This window comes from Oncorhynchus masou, chromosome 12 (assembly GCF_036934945.1).
Source record: "Oncorhynchus masou masou isolate Uvic2021 chromosome 12, UVic_Omas_1.1, whole genome shotgun sequence".
NCBI classification, from domain to species: Eukaryota; Metazoa; Chordata; class Actinopteri; order Salmoniformes; family Salmonidae; genus Oncorhynchus; species Oncorhynchus masou.
In genome coordinates this window covers 24,872,212-24,891,207 of record NC_088223.1, presented here as the reverse complement: position 1 = coordinate 24,891,207, position 18,996 = coordinate 24,872,212, and the positions used below count along the sequence as shown (strand labels likewise).

At 42.5% G+C, this 18,996-nt stretch overlaps 1 protein-coding gene across 1 annotated transcript in view; it reads left to right on the top strand.

Annotated features, from left to right (window-relative positions):
* Window positions 1–18,996, top strand: part of LOC135549744 (triple functional domain protein-like) — a 162,906-nt gene that overhangs the window by 42,362 nt on the left and 101,548 nt on the right. The window contains exons 3-5 of the mRNA XM_064980005.1: window positions 4,895–4,969; window positions 7,592–7,706; window positions 16,769–16,961. Coding sequence (XP_064836077.1) covers window positions 4,895–4,969; window positions 7,592–7,706; window positions 16,769–16,961 — 383 coding nt within the window. The remainder of the gene's footprint in view (window positions 1–4,894; window positions 4,970–7,591; window positions 7,707–16,768; window positions 16,962–18,996) is intronic.

Below are 18,996 nucleotides of genomic sequence, written 5' to 3'. Positions count from 1 at the left end.
AATAAATAGACAGATCAATATAGTTTGCATTTACAATAGTGTTTGTTCTTCACTGGTTGCCCTTTTCTTGTGGGAACAGGTCACAAATCTTGCTGCTGTGATGGCACACTGGTATTTCACCCAATAGATATGAGTTTATCAAAATGTGTAATTGTTTTCAAATTCTTTGTGGGTCTAATTAATCTGAGGAAAATATGTCTCTCTAATATGGCCATACATTTGGCAGGAGGTTAGGAAGTGCAGCTCAGTTTCCACCTCATTTTGTGGGTAGTGGGCACATAGCCTGTCTTCTCTTGAGAGCCAGGTCTGCCACTGAGTCTGTACATATACAAAGCTTTCCTTGGTCAGGTATTCAGCCCCTGTGTACTCTCTGTTTATGGTCAAATAGCATTCCAGTTGGCTTTGTTTGTTTTTTATTAGTTCTTTCCAATGTGTCAAGTAATTAAGTAATTAATTAACTTTTTGTTTTCTCATGATTTGTTTGGGTGTTGCTGTACTGGGGCTCTGTCACATTCTGACCTTTATTTCCTATGTTTTGTCTTTATTTAGTATGGTCAGGGCGTGAGCCTCTGCAAGCCTCCGAGGGTTCCGCAATTGTGTCACACCCTCCATACGGAGCTGCCGACCACATTTTCAGATTAAGCATAAATTGGCTTTAATTCTGCTCTGCATGCATTATTTGGTGTTTTATGTTGCACACGGAGGATGTTTTTGCAGAATTCTGCATGCAGTTTCAATTTGGTGTAGTCCAATTTTGTGAATTATTGGTTAGTGAGTGGACCGTAGACCTTACAACCGTAGGATGCTGAAAACGCAGATCCCACGATATTTAATTGGGGTCAAATTTGTCTCCACTTTTGTAGATTGGGGTGATCAGTTCTTGGCTCGAAATATTGGAGAAGATGCCAGAGTTGAGGATGATGTTAAAGAGTTTTAGTATAGCCAATTGGAATTTGTGGTCTGTATATTTTGTCATTTAATTTAGGATACCGTCAACACCACAGGCCTTTTTGGGTTGGATGGTTTGTATTTTGTCCTGTAGTTCATTCAATGTAATTGGAAAATCCAGCGGGTTCTGGTAGTCTTTAAAAGCTGATTCTAAGATTTGTCATTGATCATGATTATGTTTTTGCTGTTTGTTCTTTTTTATAGAGCAAAAAGATTGGAGAAGTGGTTTATCCATATGTCTCTGGTTTGTATAGATAGCTCTTTGTGTTGTTGGTTTAGTGTGTTCCAATTTTCCCAGAAGTGGTTTCATTCTATGGATTCTACAGTGAGCTGGTTTCTGACTGGTTTCTGTGCTGTTTGTTTCACCATAGTGAAGGCATAGGCTCAGGTTTTCTTGGTCTCTGTGTTTGTGGTTGGATAGGTTTCTCAATTTCTTTCTTAGTTTTTTTTTTGAATTTTTCATCAAACCATTTGTCATTGTTGTTCATTTTCGTATGTTGTCTGCTTTAAAAAAAATGATAGGGAAGCTGAAAAGTCAAATATACTGTTTAGGTCAGTGATAATGTGATCTACAGTACTACTGCCAAGGGATGAGCTGTAGGTGTACCTACCATAGGAGTCCCCTCGAACCCTATCATTGACTACGTACAGACCCAGCGTGTGACAGAGCTGCATGAGTTGTGACTCGTTATTTTTTCCGTATTTGTTTCTAGGGGGGTAAATTGCGGAGGGTAGATGTTTGTTGCCCTGTGTGCTAAAAGTGTCAGGTTCTTGTCCAGTTCTGGCGTTTTAGGTCGCCACAGACTAGTATATGGAGAAGCTGTCATTGTTAAAGTATGGGGATTCTATTGGGGGGAAAGTACAGTGCCTTCGGAAAGTATTCAGACCTCTTGACTTTCCACACATTTTGTTACGTTACAGCATTATTCTAAAATGGATTAAATAAACATCTTCAGCAATCTACACAATACCTCATAATGACAAAGTGAAAACAGGTTTTTAGAAATTTTTGCAAATGTATAAAAAAACAAGTATTTACATAAGTATTCAGACCCTTTGCTATGATACTTGAAATTGAGCTCAGGTGTATCCTGTTTCCATTGATCATCCTTCAGATGTTTCTACAACTTGATTGGAGTCCACCTGTGGTAAATTTAATTAATTGGACATGATTTGGAAAGGCACACACCTGTCTATACAAGGTCTCACAGTTGACAGTGCATGTCAGAGCAAAAACCAAGCCAATGAGGTCGAAGGAAATGTCATTCGTGCTTCGAGACAGGATTGTGTCGAGGCACAGATCTGGAGAAGGCTACTAAAAAATCTCTGCAGCATTGCCGGTCCCCAAAAACACAGTGGCCTCCATCACTCTTAAATGGAAGAAGTTTGGAACCATCAAGACTCTTCCTAGAGCTGGCCACTCGGCCAAACTGAGCAATCAGGGGAGAAGGTCTAGGACAGAGCTCTAGAATTCTTCTGTGGAGATGGGAGAAACTTCCAGAAGGCCAACCATCTCTGCAGCACTCCACCGATCAGGCCTTTATGGTAAAGTGGCCTGACGGAAGCCACTCCTCAGTGAAAGGCACATGACAGCCCGCTTGGAGTTTGCCAAAAGGCACCTAAAGGACTCAGACCATGAGGAACAAGACTCTCTGGTTTGATGAAACCAAGATTGAACTCTTTGGCCTGGATGCCAAGCATCACGTCTGGAGGAAACCTGGCACCATCCCTTCGGTGAAGCATGGTGGTGGCAGCATCATGCTGTGGGAAGTTTTTCAGTGGCAGGGACTGGAAGACTAGCGCTCAGGACCTCCGACTCAGGACCTCAGACTGGGGCGAGGGTTCCCCTTCCAATAGGACAATGACCCCAAGCACACAGCCAAGACAACGCAGGAGTGGTTTCAGGACAAGTCTCTGAATGTCCTTGAGTGGCCCAGCCAGAGCCCAGACTTGAAACCCGATCGAACATCTAGGAGGTGCTCTTTCCTCTGGTCTAAAAAATATCCCAATGCCCCAGGGCAGTGTAGGGTGCTGTCTTTCGGATGGGACGTTAAACGGGTGTCCTGGCTCTCTGAGGTCATTAAATATCCCATGGCACTTATCGTAAGAGTAGGGGTGTTAACCCCAGTGTCCTGGCTAAATTCCCAAGCTGTCCTTCATACCATCATGGTCACCTAATCATCCCCAGCTTACAATTGGCTCATTCATCCCCCTCCTCTCCCCTGTAACTATTCCCCAGGTTGTTGCTGTAAATGAGAATGGGTTCTCAGTCAACTTACCTGGTAAAATAACGGTTAGATGAAAAAAAAATAAAAAGGCTCTGACTATTAGGTGTGAGCAGTGCATGCTGAGCATCTGGTGAATGCCTTAGGTCGATGGATGTGGCTTGGGTGGGTGCAGTAGTGGGTGTTGGGCCTGTTGCTCTGCTCATGGCCTGGGCATATGTGTGGCTGTCATGTTGAGGTCCTTGGTGCAGGGGTGGGGGGCAGAAGGGGCATAGGCCTGATCTGGGGGGGGCCTATATAGGGTGTGGCTAGGGTTTGTTTGGTCTGTGGTCTGGGTGTAGGTCCTCTGGTTGTATCTCTCTCTCTCTCTGTAATGGCTGTGTTGTCCTGGATAACTCTAAGCACACAAATGTGTGAGGGAAGAAGGGGCTGTGATGGCATAAAAAATATCAAATCATCAATCGTCACATACACATGGTTAGCAGATGTTAATGCGAGTGTAGCGGAATGCTTGTGCTTCCAGTTCCGACAATGCAGTAATAACCAACAAGTAATCTAACTAACAATTCCAAAACTAATTTCTTATACACAGTGTAAGGGGATAAAGAATATGTACATAAAGATATGAATGAGTGATGGTGCAGAGCAGCATAGGCAAGATACAGTAGATGGTATCGAGTACAGAATATACATATGAGATGAGTATGTAAACAAGGTGGCATAGTTAAAGTGGCTAGTGATACATGTATTACATAAGGATGCAGTAGATGATATAGAGTACAGTATATACATATACATATGAGATGAATAATGTAGGGTATGTAAACATTATATTAGGTAGCATTGTTTAAAGTGGCTAGTGATATATTTTACATATATAGTCCAAGCCCAACTCCTGCAGGATATGGAGAGTTTGAAGAGAGGGAAACAGGGGATAGAGAGAAAATAGTAGAGACACGGCGATAGAGATGAATTGGCCAGCAGGGGCTCTTTATCTCAATATGAAATAATGAGCTATTTATGTCTCGCTGCTACTGTGGTGTAGGTGTTGTGCTGTTTTTGGGTGTTGTGCTGTTTTTGGGTGTAGGTAGGTAGGGTTTTCTCTGTTTAGTGAAGGACAGGAAGTGGTCTCATTTTTGTCAATGCATAACTAGGAAATAAACTATACCATTTTCTCCTCCTCTCTCTCTCTGGGTAAGACACTAATACAACAGCTCTTTGTTTGACCAACCTTCCCTTTTTAACTCTTAAAGCAGGTGTAAGTTCCCACTTCTGAAACTATAGCCTCACTTATTCCTCTGTGTGTGTGCGTTGTTGCATCACTCAACTAGGGTTCAGAGCCAGTTTCGAGGACTCAGTGGAAACATCTCTCTGTCAGTCAGATGGCTTCTTCAGTGGCAGGGATTTTCCTCACATCAACTGAGCCCAAAATAAACCTATTCTCTCCACCACTCTTCAACAGTTACTCCAGCCAGACCAAATCAAAATCATGTTTCCCATTCTGAAAACTTTCTTTCTTTGACTGTGTTGCTGAAAAAAATCAACCTCCTATTCCCCATATTCAAGGAAGAAATACAAAGTCAGACATTTTGAATTGTAGAAGAAGTTGGATAAAACTAGGCCTATTTTTCCTGAAACATTTCCATGGAAGAGGTGAAAATATGAACATTGGGACTTTCTGTAAAAAATCCTAACACTTCTGTCTTTCTTTCTCTCTCCAGGTTTTCGTAAAAATGAAGACATGAGAGCGATGGAGGTGTTGCCTATTCTAAAGGAAAAAGTTGCCTTCTTATCAGGTGTGTGTGTGTGGTGTGTGGTGTGTGGTGTGTGGTGTGTGGTGTGTGGTGTGTGTGTGTGTGTGTGTGTGTGTGTGTGAGATAATCCTGGTTTCTTCATAAACAAAGCTAATGGAACATGACGTATTCGCTAATTGCTTCACACACTGACCTCTACCAGGCATGGGGCTACACACACTGACCTCTACCAGGCATGGAGCTACACACACTGACCTCTACCAGGCATGGAGCTACACACACTGACCTCTACCAGGCATGGAGCTACACACACTGACCTCTACCAGGCATGCTGCTACACACACTGACCTCTACCAGGCATAGAGCTACACACACTGATCTCTACCAGGCATGGAGCTACACACACTGACCTCTACCAGGCATGGAGCTACACACGCTGACCTCGACCAGGCATGGAGCTACACACGCTGACCTCTACCAGGCATGGAGCTACACACTCTGACCTCTACCAGGCATGGAGCTACACACACTGACCTCTACCAGGCATGGGGCTACACACACTGACCTCTACCAGGCATGCTGCTACACACACTGACATCTACCAGGCATGGAGCTACACACACTGACCTCTACCAGGCATGCTGCTACACACACTGACCTCTACCAGGCATGGAGCTACACACACTGACCTCTACCAGGCATGGAGCTACACACGCTGACCTCTACCAGGCATGGAGCTACACACACTGACCTCTGCCAGGCATGGAGCTACACACACTGACCTCTACCAGGCATGGAGCTACACACACATGCATTCTGATTGTGAGAGTTTATAGCTGTGACCCGTGGCTACTGAGAGGTCAGACCCCATATGCTTGACCTTTGACCCCTCATCTGCAAGTTCTAAACTATTTTAGTGTTGAAAATTATGTCTTTGTGTGATTTTGATTTTGTGTGTGTGTGTGTGTGTGTGTGTGTGTGTGTGTGTGTGTGTCATTGCTCTTTTGTCTGACTCCATTCTCCCCCTGTGTGTAGCCAAGGTCACTGACAGACGGACCATAATGAACAGAAGAGAGAAATAGAGAGAGAAAGAGAGTGGTTGCTATAGCGATGAGTTACTGTCTGTCTTAACCATTTCCCATAATGCATTTTGATAAAGTCATTCATTTTGAAAGGAGGGAGGGGGAATAAGGAAGAGGGTGGTGTAGGAAGGAAAGAGGAATCTATTGAATTTTGAAGAAATGTTGAGGAATGTATAGATTCGTTTATCCAGCGACTGCTAGGTCAACCTAACACATATTAACATAGTCAAAGAAATTACTGTTGGATTTCTATAGAAATACTGATATTTCTGTATAGGCCTATTGCTTTTTACTTAGTCTTCCTTATACAATGATGTTTTCCCTGCCATTCTGAGTACCTGTTAGTGAGATAATGCTCTCATATGGTCACGATCATATACTCATGGGATTATATGAACTCTCATGTGTTTCTCTCTATTTCCACCAGGAGGCAGAGGTTTGTGTGTGCGTGTGCGTATACACTGGACTGTGCTCTAAGCTGAATGTTTTATTGTGTGTGTGTGTTCACTCTCTAAGCTGACTGTTTTATCCTGTGTCTCTGTGTGTGTGTTCACTCTCTAAGCTGACTGTTTCATCCTGTGTTTCTTCGTGTGTGTGTTCACTTTCTAAGCTGACTGTTTTATCGTGTGTGTGTGTTCACTCTCTAAGCTGACTGTTTCATCCTGTGTTTCTTCGTGTGTGTTCACTTTCTAAGCTGACTGTTTTATCGTGTGTGTGTGTGTTCACTCTCTAAGCTGACTGTTTTATCCTGTGTCTCTTTGTGTGTGTGTGTGTTCACTCTCTAAGCTGACTGTTTTATCCTGTGCCTCGTGTGTGTGTGTGTGTGTGTGTTCACTCTCTAAGCTGACTGTTTTATCCTGTGTCTCTGTGTGTTCACTCTCTAAACTGACTGTTTTATCCTGTCTCTTCGTGTGTGTGTTCACTCTCTAAGCTGACTGTGTTATCCTGTGTCTCTGTGTGTGTTCACTCTCTAAACTGACTGTTTTATCCTGTCTCTTCGTGTGTGTGTGTGTTCACTCTCTAATCTGACTGTGTTATCCTGTGTCTCTGTGTGTGTTCACTCTCTAAACTGACTGTTTTATCCTGTCTCTTCGTGTGTGTGTGTTCACTCATTAAGATGACTGTTTTATCCTGTGTGTTCACTCTCTAAGCTGACTGTTTTATCCTGTGTGTTCACTCTCTAAGCTGACTGTTTTATCCTGTGTGTTCAGTCTCTAAGCTGACTGTTTTATCCTGTGTTCAGTCTCTAAGCTGACTGTTTTATCCGGTGTGTTCAGTCTCTAAGCTGACTGTTTTATCCTGTGTGTTCAGTCTCTAAGCTGACTGTTTTATCCTGTGTGTTCAGTCTCTAAGCTGACTGTTTTATCCTGTGTTCAGTCTCTAAGCTGACTGTTTTATCCGATGTGTTCAGTCTCTAAGCTGACTGTTTTATCCTGTGTGTTCAGTCTCTAAGCTGACTGTTTTATCCTGTGTGTTCAGTCTCTAAGCTGACTGTTTTATCCTGTGTGTTCAGTCTCTAAGCTGACTGTTTTATCCTGTGTGTTCAGTCTCTAAGCTGACTGTTTTATCCGGTGTGTTCCAGGGGGCAGAGACAGACGCGGTGGTCCAGTGTTAACGTTTCCATCACGCAGTAATCACGACAGAATACGAGCTGATGACCTCCGAACTCTCATAGCATACCTTGCTGGCATCCCCAAGTACGTGTTTGAGTGTACAGTATCTGCATGCATACGTATTGTGTGTGTATTTCTATGGTTGTTTTAGTCTCTTGGATTCAGATCTTTAACCAACCACGAGAGAGTGGGAGAGAGTGGGAGAGAGATATATTGTGGGCCAGAATACTTGCCGCAGCTCCTGTGCTGCCAAGAACCCTTCCTCCACACTGTCACTAGAGACAGACACATGGATGGAGGCACTGACCCATGGATGGAGGCACTGACCCATGGATGGAGGCACTGACCCATGGATGGAGGCACTGACCCATGGATGGAGGCACTGACCCATGGATGGAGGCACTGACCCATGGATGGAGGCACTGACCCATGGATGGAGGCACTGACCCATGGATAGAGGGAGCGAGAGACAAATGGATAGAGGGAGCGAGAGACAAATGGATAGAGGGAGCGAGAGACAGATGGATAGAGGGAGCGAGAGACAGATGGATAGAGGGAGCGAGAGACAGATGGATAGAGGGAGCGAGAGACAGATGGATAGAGGGAGCGAGAGACAGATGGATAGAGGGAGCGAGAGACAGATGGATAGAGGGAGCGAGAGACAGATGGATAGAGGGAGCGAGAGACAGATGGATAGAGGGAGCGAGAGACAGATGGATAGAGGGAGCGAGAGACAGATGGATAGAGGGAGCGAGAGACAGATGGATAGAGGGAGCGAGAGACAGATGGATAGAGGGAGCGAGAGACAGATGGATAGAGGGAGCGAGAGACAGATGGATAGAGGGAGCGAGAGACAGATGGATAGAGGGAGCGAGAGACAGATGGATAGAGGGAGCAAGAGACAGATGGATAGAGGGAGCAAGAGACAGATGGATAGAGGGAGCAAGAGACAGATGGATAGAGGGAGCAAGAGACAGATGGATAGAGGGAGCAAGAGACAGATGGATAGAGGGAGCAAGAGACAGATGGATAGAGGGAGAAATGGATAGAGAGTGAGAGGCAAATGGATCGAGAGCGAAAGTGAAAGGCAAATGGAGAGAGGGAGAGACAAGTAGATAGAGAGCGAGACAAATGGATAGAGAGAGAGAGAGACAAATGGATAGAGAGAGAGAGACAAATGGATGGAGAGACAAACGGAGAGAGAGAGCGAGACAAACGGATGGAGAGAGCGAGACAGACAAATGGAGAGAGAGAGACAGACAAATGGAGAGAGAGAGAGACAGACAAATGGAGAGAGAGAGAGAGACAGACAAATGGAGAGAGAGAGACAAATAGAGAGAGCGAGAGAGACAAATGGAGAGAGAGCAAGAGAGAGACAGACAAATGGATAGAGAGCGAGATAAATAGATGGACAGAGAGAGCGAGGCAAGTGGATGGAGAGAGCGAGACAAGTGGATGGAGTGAGAGAGCGAGACTAGTGGATGAAGAGAGCGAGACAAATGGATGGATAGAGAGAGCGAGACAAGTGGATGAAGAGAGAGAGCGAGAAAAGTGGATGAAGAGAGCGAGAGACAAATGGATAGAGAGCGAGAGAGACAAGTGGATGAAGAGAGTGAGAGAAATGGATTGAGAGAGACAAATAACTAGAGTAAAATGAATAGAGGGAGAGACAAATGGATGGAGAGAGAGACCAATGGATAGAGAGAGCAAGACCAATGGATGAAGAGAGATCGATGGAGAGGGAGACAAATTAATAGAGGGAGAGACATATGAATGGAGAGAGACACATGGATAGAGGGAGATTAAAATGAATAGAGGGAGAGTAAAATGAGTAGAGGGAGAGTAAAATGAATAGAGAGAGAGACAAATGAATAGAGGGAGAGAGACAAATGAATAGAGGTAGAGAGACATGAATAGAGGGAGAGTAAAATGAATAGAGGGAGAGTACAATGAATGGAGAGAGCGACAAATGGATAGAGGGAGAGTAAAATGAAGAGGGAGAGTAAAATTAATAGAGAGAGCGACAAATGGATAGAAATACATAAATAGAGGGAGAGTAAAATGAATAGAGGGAGAGTAAAATGAATAGAGAGAGACAAATGAATAGCGGGAGAGTAAAAGGAATAGAGAGAGACATGAATAGAGGGAGAGTAAAATGAATAGAAGGACAGACAAATGAATAGAGGGAGAGTAACATGAATAGATTGAGAGTAAAATGAAGAGGGAGAGTAAAATGAATAGAGAGAGCGACAAATGGATAGCGAGACATAGAGGGAGAGTAAAATTAATAGAGGGATAGTAAAAAGAATAGAGAGAGAGACAAATGAATAGATGGAGAGTAAAATTAATAGAGAGAGAGACAAATGGAGAGAGAGAGACAAATGAATAGAGGGAGTGTAAAATGAATAGAGAGAGCGACAAATGGATAGATCGACATAAATAGAGGGAGAGTAAAATGAATAGAGGGACAGTAAAATTAATAGAGAGAGACAAATGGATGGAGAGAGACAAATGAATAGAGAGAGACACATGAATGGAGGGAGAGTAAAATGAATAGAGGGAGAGTAAAATGAATAGAGGGAGATTAAAATGGAGAGAGAGAGAGAGAGAGGCAAATGAATAGAGGGAGAGTAAGATGAATAGATGGGGAGACAATTGAATAGCGGGAGAGTAAAATGAATAGAGGGAGAGTAAAATGAATAGAGGGAGAGTAAAATGAATAGACATGAATAGAGGGAGAGTGAAATGAATAGAGAGAGAGACCAATGGATAAAGAGAGCGACAAATGGATAAAGAGAGAGACACATGATAGAGAGAGAGAAATTAATAGAGAGAGCGACAAATGCATAGAGAGACATGAATAGAGGGAGAGTAAAATGAATAGAGATTGAGTAAAATGAAGAGGGAGAGTAAAATGAATAGAGAGAGCGACAAATGGATAGAGAGACAAAAATAGATGGAGAGTAAAATGAATAGAGGGAGAGAAATTAATAGAGAGAGACAAATTATGGAGAGAGAGAGCAAGACCAATGTATGGAGAGAGATCGATGGAGAGAGAGCCAAATTAATAGAGGGAGAGACATGAATGTAGAGAGACAAATGAATAGAGAGAGACAAATGGATGGAGAGAGAGACACATTGATATAGGGAGAGTAAAATGAATAGAGGGAAATTAAATTGAATAGAGAGAGAGACAAATGAATAGAGTGACAGACAAATGAATAGAGAGAGAGTAAAATGAATAGAGAGGGAGTAAAATTAATCGAGGGAGAGTAAAATTAATCGAGGGAGAGTAAAATGAATAGAGAGAGAGACAAATGATGGAGACAGAGACCAATGGCTAGAGAGAGAGCAAGACCAATGGTTGGAGAGAGATCAATGGAGAGAGAGACAAATTAATAGAGGGAGAGACATATGAATGGAGAGAGACACATGGATAGAGGGAGAGTACAATGAATAGAGGGAGAGTAAAATGAGTAGAGGGAGAGTAAAATGAGTAGAGGGAGAGTAAAATGAATAGAGGTAGAGAGACAAATGAATAGAGGTAGAGAGACAAATGAATAGAGGTAGAGAGACAAATGAATAGAGGTAGAGAGACAAATGAATAGAGGGAGAGTAAAATGAATAGAGGGAGAGTAAAATGAATAGAGAGACAAATGAATAGCAGGAGAGTAAAATGAATAGAGGGAGAGTAAAATGAATAGAGGGAGAGTACAATGAATGGAGAGAGTGACAAATGGATAGAGAGAGCGACAAATGGATGGAGAGAGAGACAAATGGATGGAGAGAGAGACAAATGGCTAGAGAGAGAGACAAATGGATGGAGAGAGAGACAAATTAATAGAGAGAGACAAATGGATGGAGAGAGAGACAAATGGATGAAGAGAGAGACAAATGGATGAAGAGAGAGACAAATGGATGAAGAGAGAGACAAATTAATAGAGAGACAAATGGATAGAGAGACAAATGGATGGAGAGAGAGACAAATGAATGGAGAGAGAGACAAATAAGTAGAGAGAGAGACAAATGGATGGAGAAAGAGACTAAGTAGAGAGAGAGACAAATGGATGGAGAGAGACAAATTAATGTAGAGAGAGAAGCAAATGAGTAGAGAGAGACAAATGGATAGAGAGAGGCAAATGGATGGAGAGAGAGAGGGAGACAAATAGAGAGAGAGAGAGACAAATACATAGAGAGAGACAAATGGATAGAGAGAGAGGCAAATGGATGGAGAGAGAGAGGGAGACAAATAAGTAGAGAGAGAGACAAATTAATAGAGAGGGAGACAAATTAATAGTGAGACAAATGGATGGAGAAAGAGAAAAATAAGTAGAGAGAGAGAGAGAGAGACAAATGAATAGAGAGAGAGAGAGAAATAAGTGGATGGACAAATGGATGGAGAGAGAGACACGAATAGAGAGAGACATGGATGGAGAGAGACAAATGGATGGAGAGAGAGACAAATGGATAGAGAGAGAGACACATTGATATAGGGAGAGTAAAATGAATAGAGGGAAATTAAATTGAATAGAGAGAGAGACAAATGAATAGAGTGACAGACAAATGAATAGAGAGAGAGTAAAATGAATAGAGAGAGAGTAAAATTAATCGAGGGAGAGTAAAATTAATAGAGAGCGCGACAAATGGATAGAGAGACATAAATAGAGGGAGAGTAAAATGAATAGAGAGAGAGACAAATGATGGAGACAGAGACCAATGGCTAGAGAGAGAGCAAGACCAATGGTTGGAGAGAGATCAATGGAGAGAGAGACAAATTAATAGAGGGAGAGACATATGAATGGAGAGAGACACATGGATAGAGGGAGAGTACAATGAATAGAGGGAGAGTAAAATGAATAGAGGGAGAGTAAAATGAGTAGAGGGAGAGTAAAATGAATAGAGGGAGAGAGACAAATGAATAGAGGGAGAGAGACAAATGAATAGAGGTAGAGAGACATGAATAGAGGGAGAGTAAAATGAATAGAGGGAGAGTAAAATGAATAGAGAGACAAATGAATAGCAGGAGAGTAAAATGAATAGAGGGAGAGTAAAATGAATAGAGGGAGAGTACAATGAATGGAGAGAGTGACAAATGGATAGAGAGAGCGACAAATGGATGGAGAGAGAGACAAATGGATGGAGAGAGAGACAAATGGCTAGAGAGAGAGACAAATGGATGGAGAGAGAGACAAATGGATGGAGAGAGAGACAAATGAATAGAGAGAGACAAATGGATGGAGAGAGAGACAAATGGATGAAGAGAGAGACAAATGGATGAAGAGAGAGACAAATTAATAGAGAGACAAATGGATAGAGAGACAAATGGATGGAGAGAGAGACAAATGGATAGAGAGAGACAAATGAATGGAGAGAGAGACAAATAAGTAGAGAGAGAGACAAATGGATGGAGAAAGAGACAAATAAGTAGAGAGAGAGACAAATGGATGGAGAGAGACAAATTAATGTAGAGAGAGAAGCAAATGAGTAGAGAGAGACAAATGGATAGAGAGAGGCAAATGGATGGAGAGAGAGAGGGAGACAAATAGAGAGAGAGAGAGACAAATACATAGAGAGAGACAAATGGATAGAGAGAGAGGCAAATGGATGGAGAGAGAGAGGGAGACAAATAAGTAGAGAGAGAGACAAATTAATAGAGAGGGAGACAAATTAATAGTGAGACAAATGGATGGAGAAAGAGAAAAATAAGTAGAGAGAGAGAGAGAGAGACAAATGAATAGAGAGAGAGAAATAAGTGGATGGACAAATGGACAAATGGATGGAGAGAGAGACACGAATAGAGAGAGACATGGATGGAGAGAGACAAATGGATGGAGAGAGAGACAAATGGATAGAGAGAGAGACAAATGGATGGAGAGAGAGACAAATGGATAGAGAGAGACAAATGGATAGAGAGAGACAAATGGATGGAGAGAGAGACAAATTAATAGAGAGAGACAAATGGATGGAGAGAGACAAATGGATGGAGAGAGAGAGAGAGAGACAAATGAATAGAGAGAGACAAATGGATAAAGAGAGACAAATGGATGGAGAGAGAGACACGAATAGAGAGAGACAAATGGATGGAGAGAGAGACAAATGGATGGAGAGAGAGACAAATGGATAGAGAGAGAGACAAATGGATAGAGAGAGAGACAAATTAATAGAGAGAGAGACAAATGGATGGAGGGAGAGGCAAATTAATAGAGAGAGACAAATGGATAGAGAGAGACAAATGGATGGAGAGAGAGACAAATGGATGGAGAGAGAGACAAATGGATGGAGAGAGAGACAAATGGATGAAGAGAGACAAATTAATAGAGAGAGAGACAAATGGATGGATAGAGAGACAAATGGATGGAGAGAGAGACAAATTAATAGAGAGAGAGACAAATGGATGGAGAGAGAGACAAATGGATGGAGAGAGAGACAAATGGATGGAGAGAGAGACAAATGGATAGAGAGAGAGACAAATGGATAAAGAGAGAGAGACAAATGGATAGAGAGATAGACAAATTAATAGAGAGAGAGACAAATGGATGGAGGGAGAGGCAAATTAATAGAGAGAGACAAATGGATAGAGAGAGACAAATGGATGGAGAGAGAGACAAATGGATGGAGAGAGAGACAAATGGATGGAGAGAGAGACAAATGGATGAAGAGAGAGACAAATTAATAGAGAAAGAGACAAATGGATGGATAGAGAGACAAATGGATGGAGAGAGAGACAAATGGATGGAGAGAGAGACAAATGGATGGAGAGAGAGACAAATGGATGGAGAGAGAGACAAATGGATGAAGAGAGAGACAAATGGATGAAGAGAGAGACAAATTAATAGAGAGAGAGACAAATGGATAGAGAGACAAATGGATAGAGAGAGACAAATGGATGGAGAGAGAGACAGATGGATAGAGAGAGAGACAAATGGATGGAGAGAGACAAAAATAATAGAAAGAGAGACAAATGGATGGAGAGAGAGACAAATAGCTAGAGAGAGAGAGAAATTAATAGAGAGAGAGACAAATGGATGGAGAGAGAGAGACAAATGGATAGAGACAAATGGATGGAGAGAGACATGAATAGAGAGAGAGGCAAATGGATGGAAAGGGAGACAAATTATTTGAGAGAGACACATGGATGGAGAGAGAGAAATGAATAGATAGATGCAAATGGATGGAGAGATACCAATGGGTAGAGCGAGAGAGAAATGAATTGAGAGTGACCAATGGATGGAGAGAGAGACCATTGGATGGCGAGAGACCAATGGCTAGAGAGAGAGAGAAATTAATAGAGGGAGAGGTCAATGGTTGGAGAGATGGAGAGTCGGAGTGAGGGAGGCTGGTGAGCGGGATGGAGAGTTGGCGTGAGGGAGGGTCCAAAGGAAAAGGAGGGAGTGAGGGAGGGTAGAGAGTGAGTGGACATGGAGCGGGAGAGAACAAGGGATTAAAACACAGAGGGAGGAGTGTGGGTGTGTGTGTTTGTTTGAGTACAACAGAGTGTCGCAGAGGCGGGAACGGTTGCTCGATCAGCTCAGTAGTTGTGATGATAGCTGTGGATGAGTAGGTCTGTACGCTGCCCTTCTCTCCTAGGTACGTCTCTCTTTACAAAAACTCTCTTTTAACGCTTCTTCTACTCTCTCGCTCTCTATGTAGATAACATCTAGATCTCTCGCTCCCCACTTCGTCTCTGTTACCTTATTTGTGATTCCCCTCTCTCTTCTCTCCTCTATCTTCTCCTCTCCTCTATCCTCTCTCCTCTCCTCTCCTCTATCCTCTCTCCACTCCTCTATCCTCTCTCCTCTCTGCTCTCTCCTCTCCTCTATCCTCTCTCCTCTCCTCTCTGCTCTCTCCTCTCTCCTCTTTCCTCTATCCTCTCTCCTCTCTGCTCTCTCCTCTTTCCTCTCTCCTCTCTCCTCTTCTCTCCTCTCTCCTCTCTCACTCTGCTCAGTGTAGTGGGAGTCAGAGTTGCTGACAGACAGGCATTAGAAAGAAAGGAGAGAAGGCTGGATAGAAAGGGAAGGAATCCAGAAAGCTCGTGTTAGGAGGGAATATGGAATTGAGAGAGGAATAATGGATTAAGGGAGATATTGGATAGGTCTTGAAAGAGAGTGAGTGAAGTAGAGAGGAATTGTGTGTATTCTCTTGAGATATGAAACTCTCTGGGTCTGAGTGTTGAGGTCAGCCGTGAGGGAAGGAGAGGAGGAATAGAGAGAGAGAGGGAATAGAGAGAGAGGGGGAATAGAGACAGAGGGGGAATAGAGACAGAGGGGGAATAGAGACAGGGGGAATAGAGACAGGGGGGGGAATAGAGACAGGGGGAATAGAGACAGGGGGGGGAATAGAGAGAGAGGGGGAATAGAGAGAGAGGGGGAATAGAGAGAGAGGGAATAGAGAGAGAGAGAGGGAATAGAGAGAGAGAGGGAATAGAGAGAGAGAGGGGGAATAGAGAGAGAGAGGGAGAATAGAGAACAAGAGAAGAGAAAGAGGGGGAATAAAGAGAGAGAGGGAATAGAGACAGAGAGAATAGAGAGAGAGAGGGAATAGAGAGAGAGAGGGAGAATAGAGAGAGAGAGGGAGAATAGAGAGAGAGAGAGGGAGAAAACTAGATGCATTGTTTATTACTAGCCATGCAGGAGATGTGTGATGCTGTGGGGAGAATCTTAGTTGAACTACAGTCTTGATGCTGATGATGGATTGAGTTTCTTTTTTTGCTTCATTTTGGTCATTATTCTGATTGATTTTTCTTCCAATCTGGATGGAAATCACTGTAGATTTTTGTGATTTATCATTCTGTATGTATGTGGGTGTGGGTGGGTGTGTGGGTGTGTGTGTGTGAATTCGTAGTGCGTACTCTGTGCTTCTCACAGTACAGAAAATGCGTCATCACCATCTCATGGTTTGTTTTGATTCTCTCTCTCCCTCCTCCCTTCCCGCTTTCTCTACCTCCCACTCACCATCCTCCCTCTTTCTCTACCCCCTCCCCTTTCCCACCCTCTCACTCTTTCGCTACCACCTCTCCCCCTCCTACCTTCTCTCTCCCTCCCACGCTCTCCTCTCTCCTCCTTATCTTGCCATACCATCCACTCTCACTCTTTCGCTACCACCTTCCTTCTCCCTCCTCCTCCTCCTCCTCCCTCCCCTCGGTCCAGTGAGGAGGTGATCCAGCATGGCTTCACAGTCATAGTAGACATGCGAGGCAGTAAATGGGACAGTATCAAATCTCTACTGAAGATCCTCCAGGAGTCGTTCCCCTGCTGTATACACATAGCGCTCATCATCAAACCAGACAACTTCTGGCAGAAACAACGCACCAACTTCGGCAGCTCCAAGTTCGAATTTGAGGTAACATTTTTGTTTTTATTGTACTATACTATAGTACTTAGGTTTGCAAAGGGAGGGTGTGTTACTGGAAACTTTCAAAGTTTACCAGTAAACTAGCAGAATATTTGTAACTTTCAAGGATTTGCTGTATTTCATCAACACATCTAGTGGCCCTTTTGGGTTCTTCAGATTATCCCAGGCGTCTGTCTGTAATGATCTCTGGCCCCCTGTGTGGCCGGTAGAATGACAACGCTGTAAAACATTAAATATAAACCAGAAACTTAGTGAATACCATTGGTGTTTTAATATGACGGTTTCAGCATTATTTATTTTACTTTGTCAATATTTTTTAGTTGTAAATGTTTTGGCCCCAAATTGGTGGCAGTTGTGAAAAAAGTAAATCGTTGGAAGAGTTATCATTGTTGATTATATGCTTTTTCATTAATTAGGATATTTTCTCTTGAACCATATGGTCGATCCACTAGAAACTCACAGATATAAAACATGTATACTATATATGAATACATGTTTTAAAGTTATTCAAGTGTAAATTAACATAGATGACCAAAATTAGAGAAGATTCCATGACTGGTAAATTATCAGTAGCTTTGCAACCCTAACTATACTATACTGTTCTGTACTATACTGTCCTATACTGTACTATACTATGTTGTACTGTACAATACTGTATTATACTATACTGTCCTTTACTGTACTATACTGTACCATGTCACTGCATTCATTGCAATTTCATGCCGATGACTTTGCTGAAATGTAACAAACCCAACAACAATATGGCATGTCTTGACTGTGACTTTGCTGAAACTAAACAAACCCAACAACAATATGGTATGTCTTGACTGTGACTTTGCTGAAACGTAACAAACCCAACAACAAAATGGTATGTTTTGACTGTGACTTTGCTGAAATGTAACAAACCCAACAACAAAATGGGATGTCTTGACTGTGACTTTGCTGAAACGTAACAAACCCAACAACAAAATGGTATGTCTTGACTGTGATTTTGCTGAAATGTAACAAACCCAACAACAAAATGGTATGTTTTGACTGTGACTTTGCTGAAATGTAACAAACCCAACAACAAAATGGTATGTTTTGACTGACTTTGCTGAAATGTAACAAACCCAACAACAAAATGGTATGTTTTGACTGTGACTTTGCTGAAATGTAACAAACCCAACAACAAAATGGTATGTCTTGACTGTGACTGCTGAAATGTAACAAACCCAACAACAAAATGGTATGTCTTGACTGTGACTTTGCTGAAATGTAACAAACCCAACAACAAAATGGTATGCTTTGACTGTGACTTTGTGGTGTACTGCTTATTATACTCTTTGCTGTTTTAAATCTGTGATTTAGGATCACAATGGGATATTGTATGGAGCTCTGCTTGTTTTAATTCACACACACTGCTGTTTTGAATCGTTTTTGATAGGCTGGATGACATGTAATAGTGTCGAAAATCCTGCAGAGCATTGCAATAATGTGGTGAAGCTCTAAGTTATAAGATTAGATTTATTTGTTGGTTTTATTTGCCGTGTCTGGGCTGTGTGGAGTGCTACTTTTGATGTTGTATTAAGTTGACACACACAGACAGCCCTCCACACAGCCACCCTGTTAGAGCACTGCTGTGGTATTGAGTTATCTCAGAGGGCTTTATTGATTGGTTGATGGTGTATAAAGCCGTGTGTCACTCTGTCAGCCAGTCGCCATAGGGCAGGACACACGCCATTCTCTTTACCCTGCTGTGTGCGCGAGGCCAATGTGTGTCAAATCAAATGCTATTTGTCACATGCCGAATACAACAAGTACTCCTTACCGTGAAATGTTTACTTACAAGCCCTTAACCAACAATGACACTTTAAAAAAAAGTAACTAGTCAAATAAAGTAACACAATAAATAAAAAACAACGAGGCCATATACAGTACAGGAGTCAAAGGTACAGGCTAGTCAAGGTCAGTGAGGTAATATGTACATGTGTGTTTTTCAGCGCCACATTTTGCTCAGTGAAAATCACTTTTCCATCCAAAT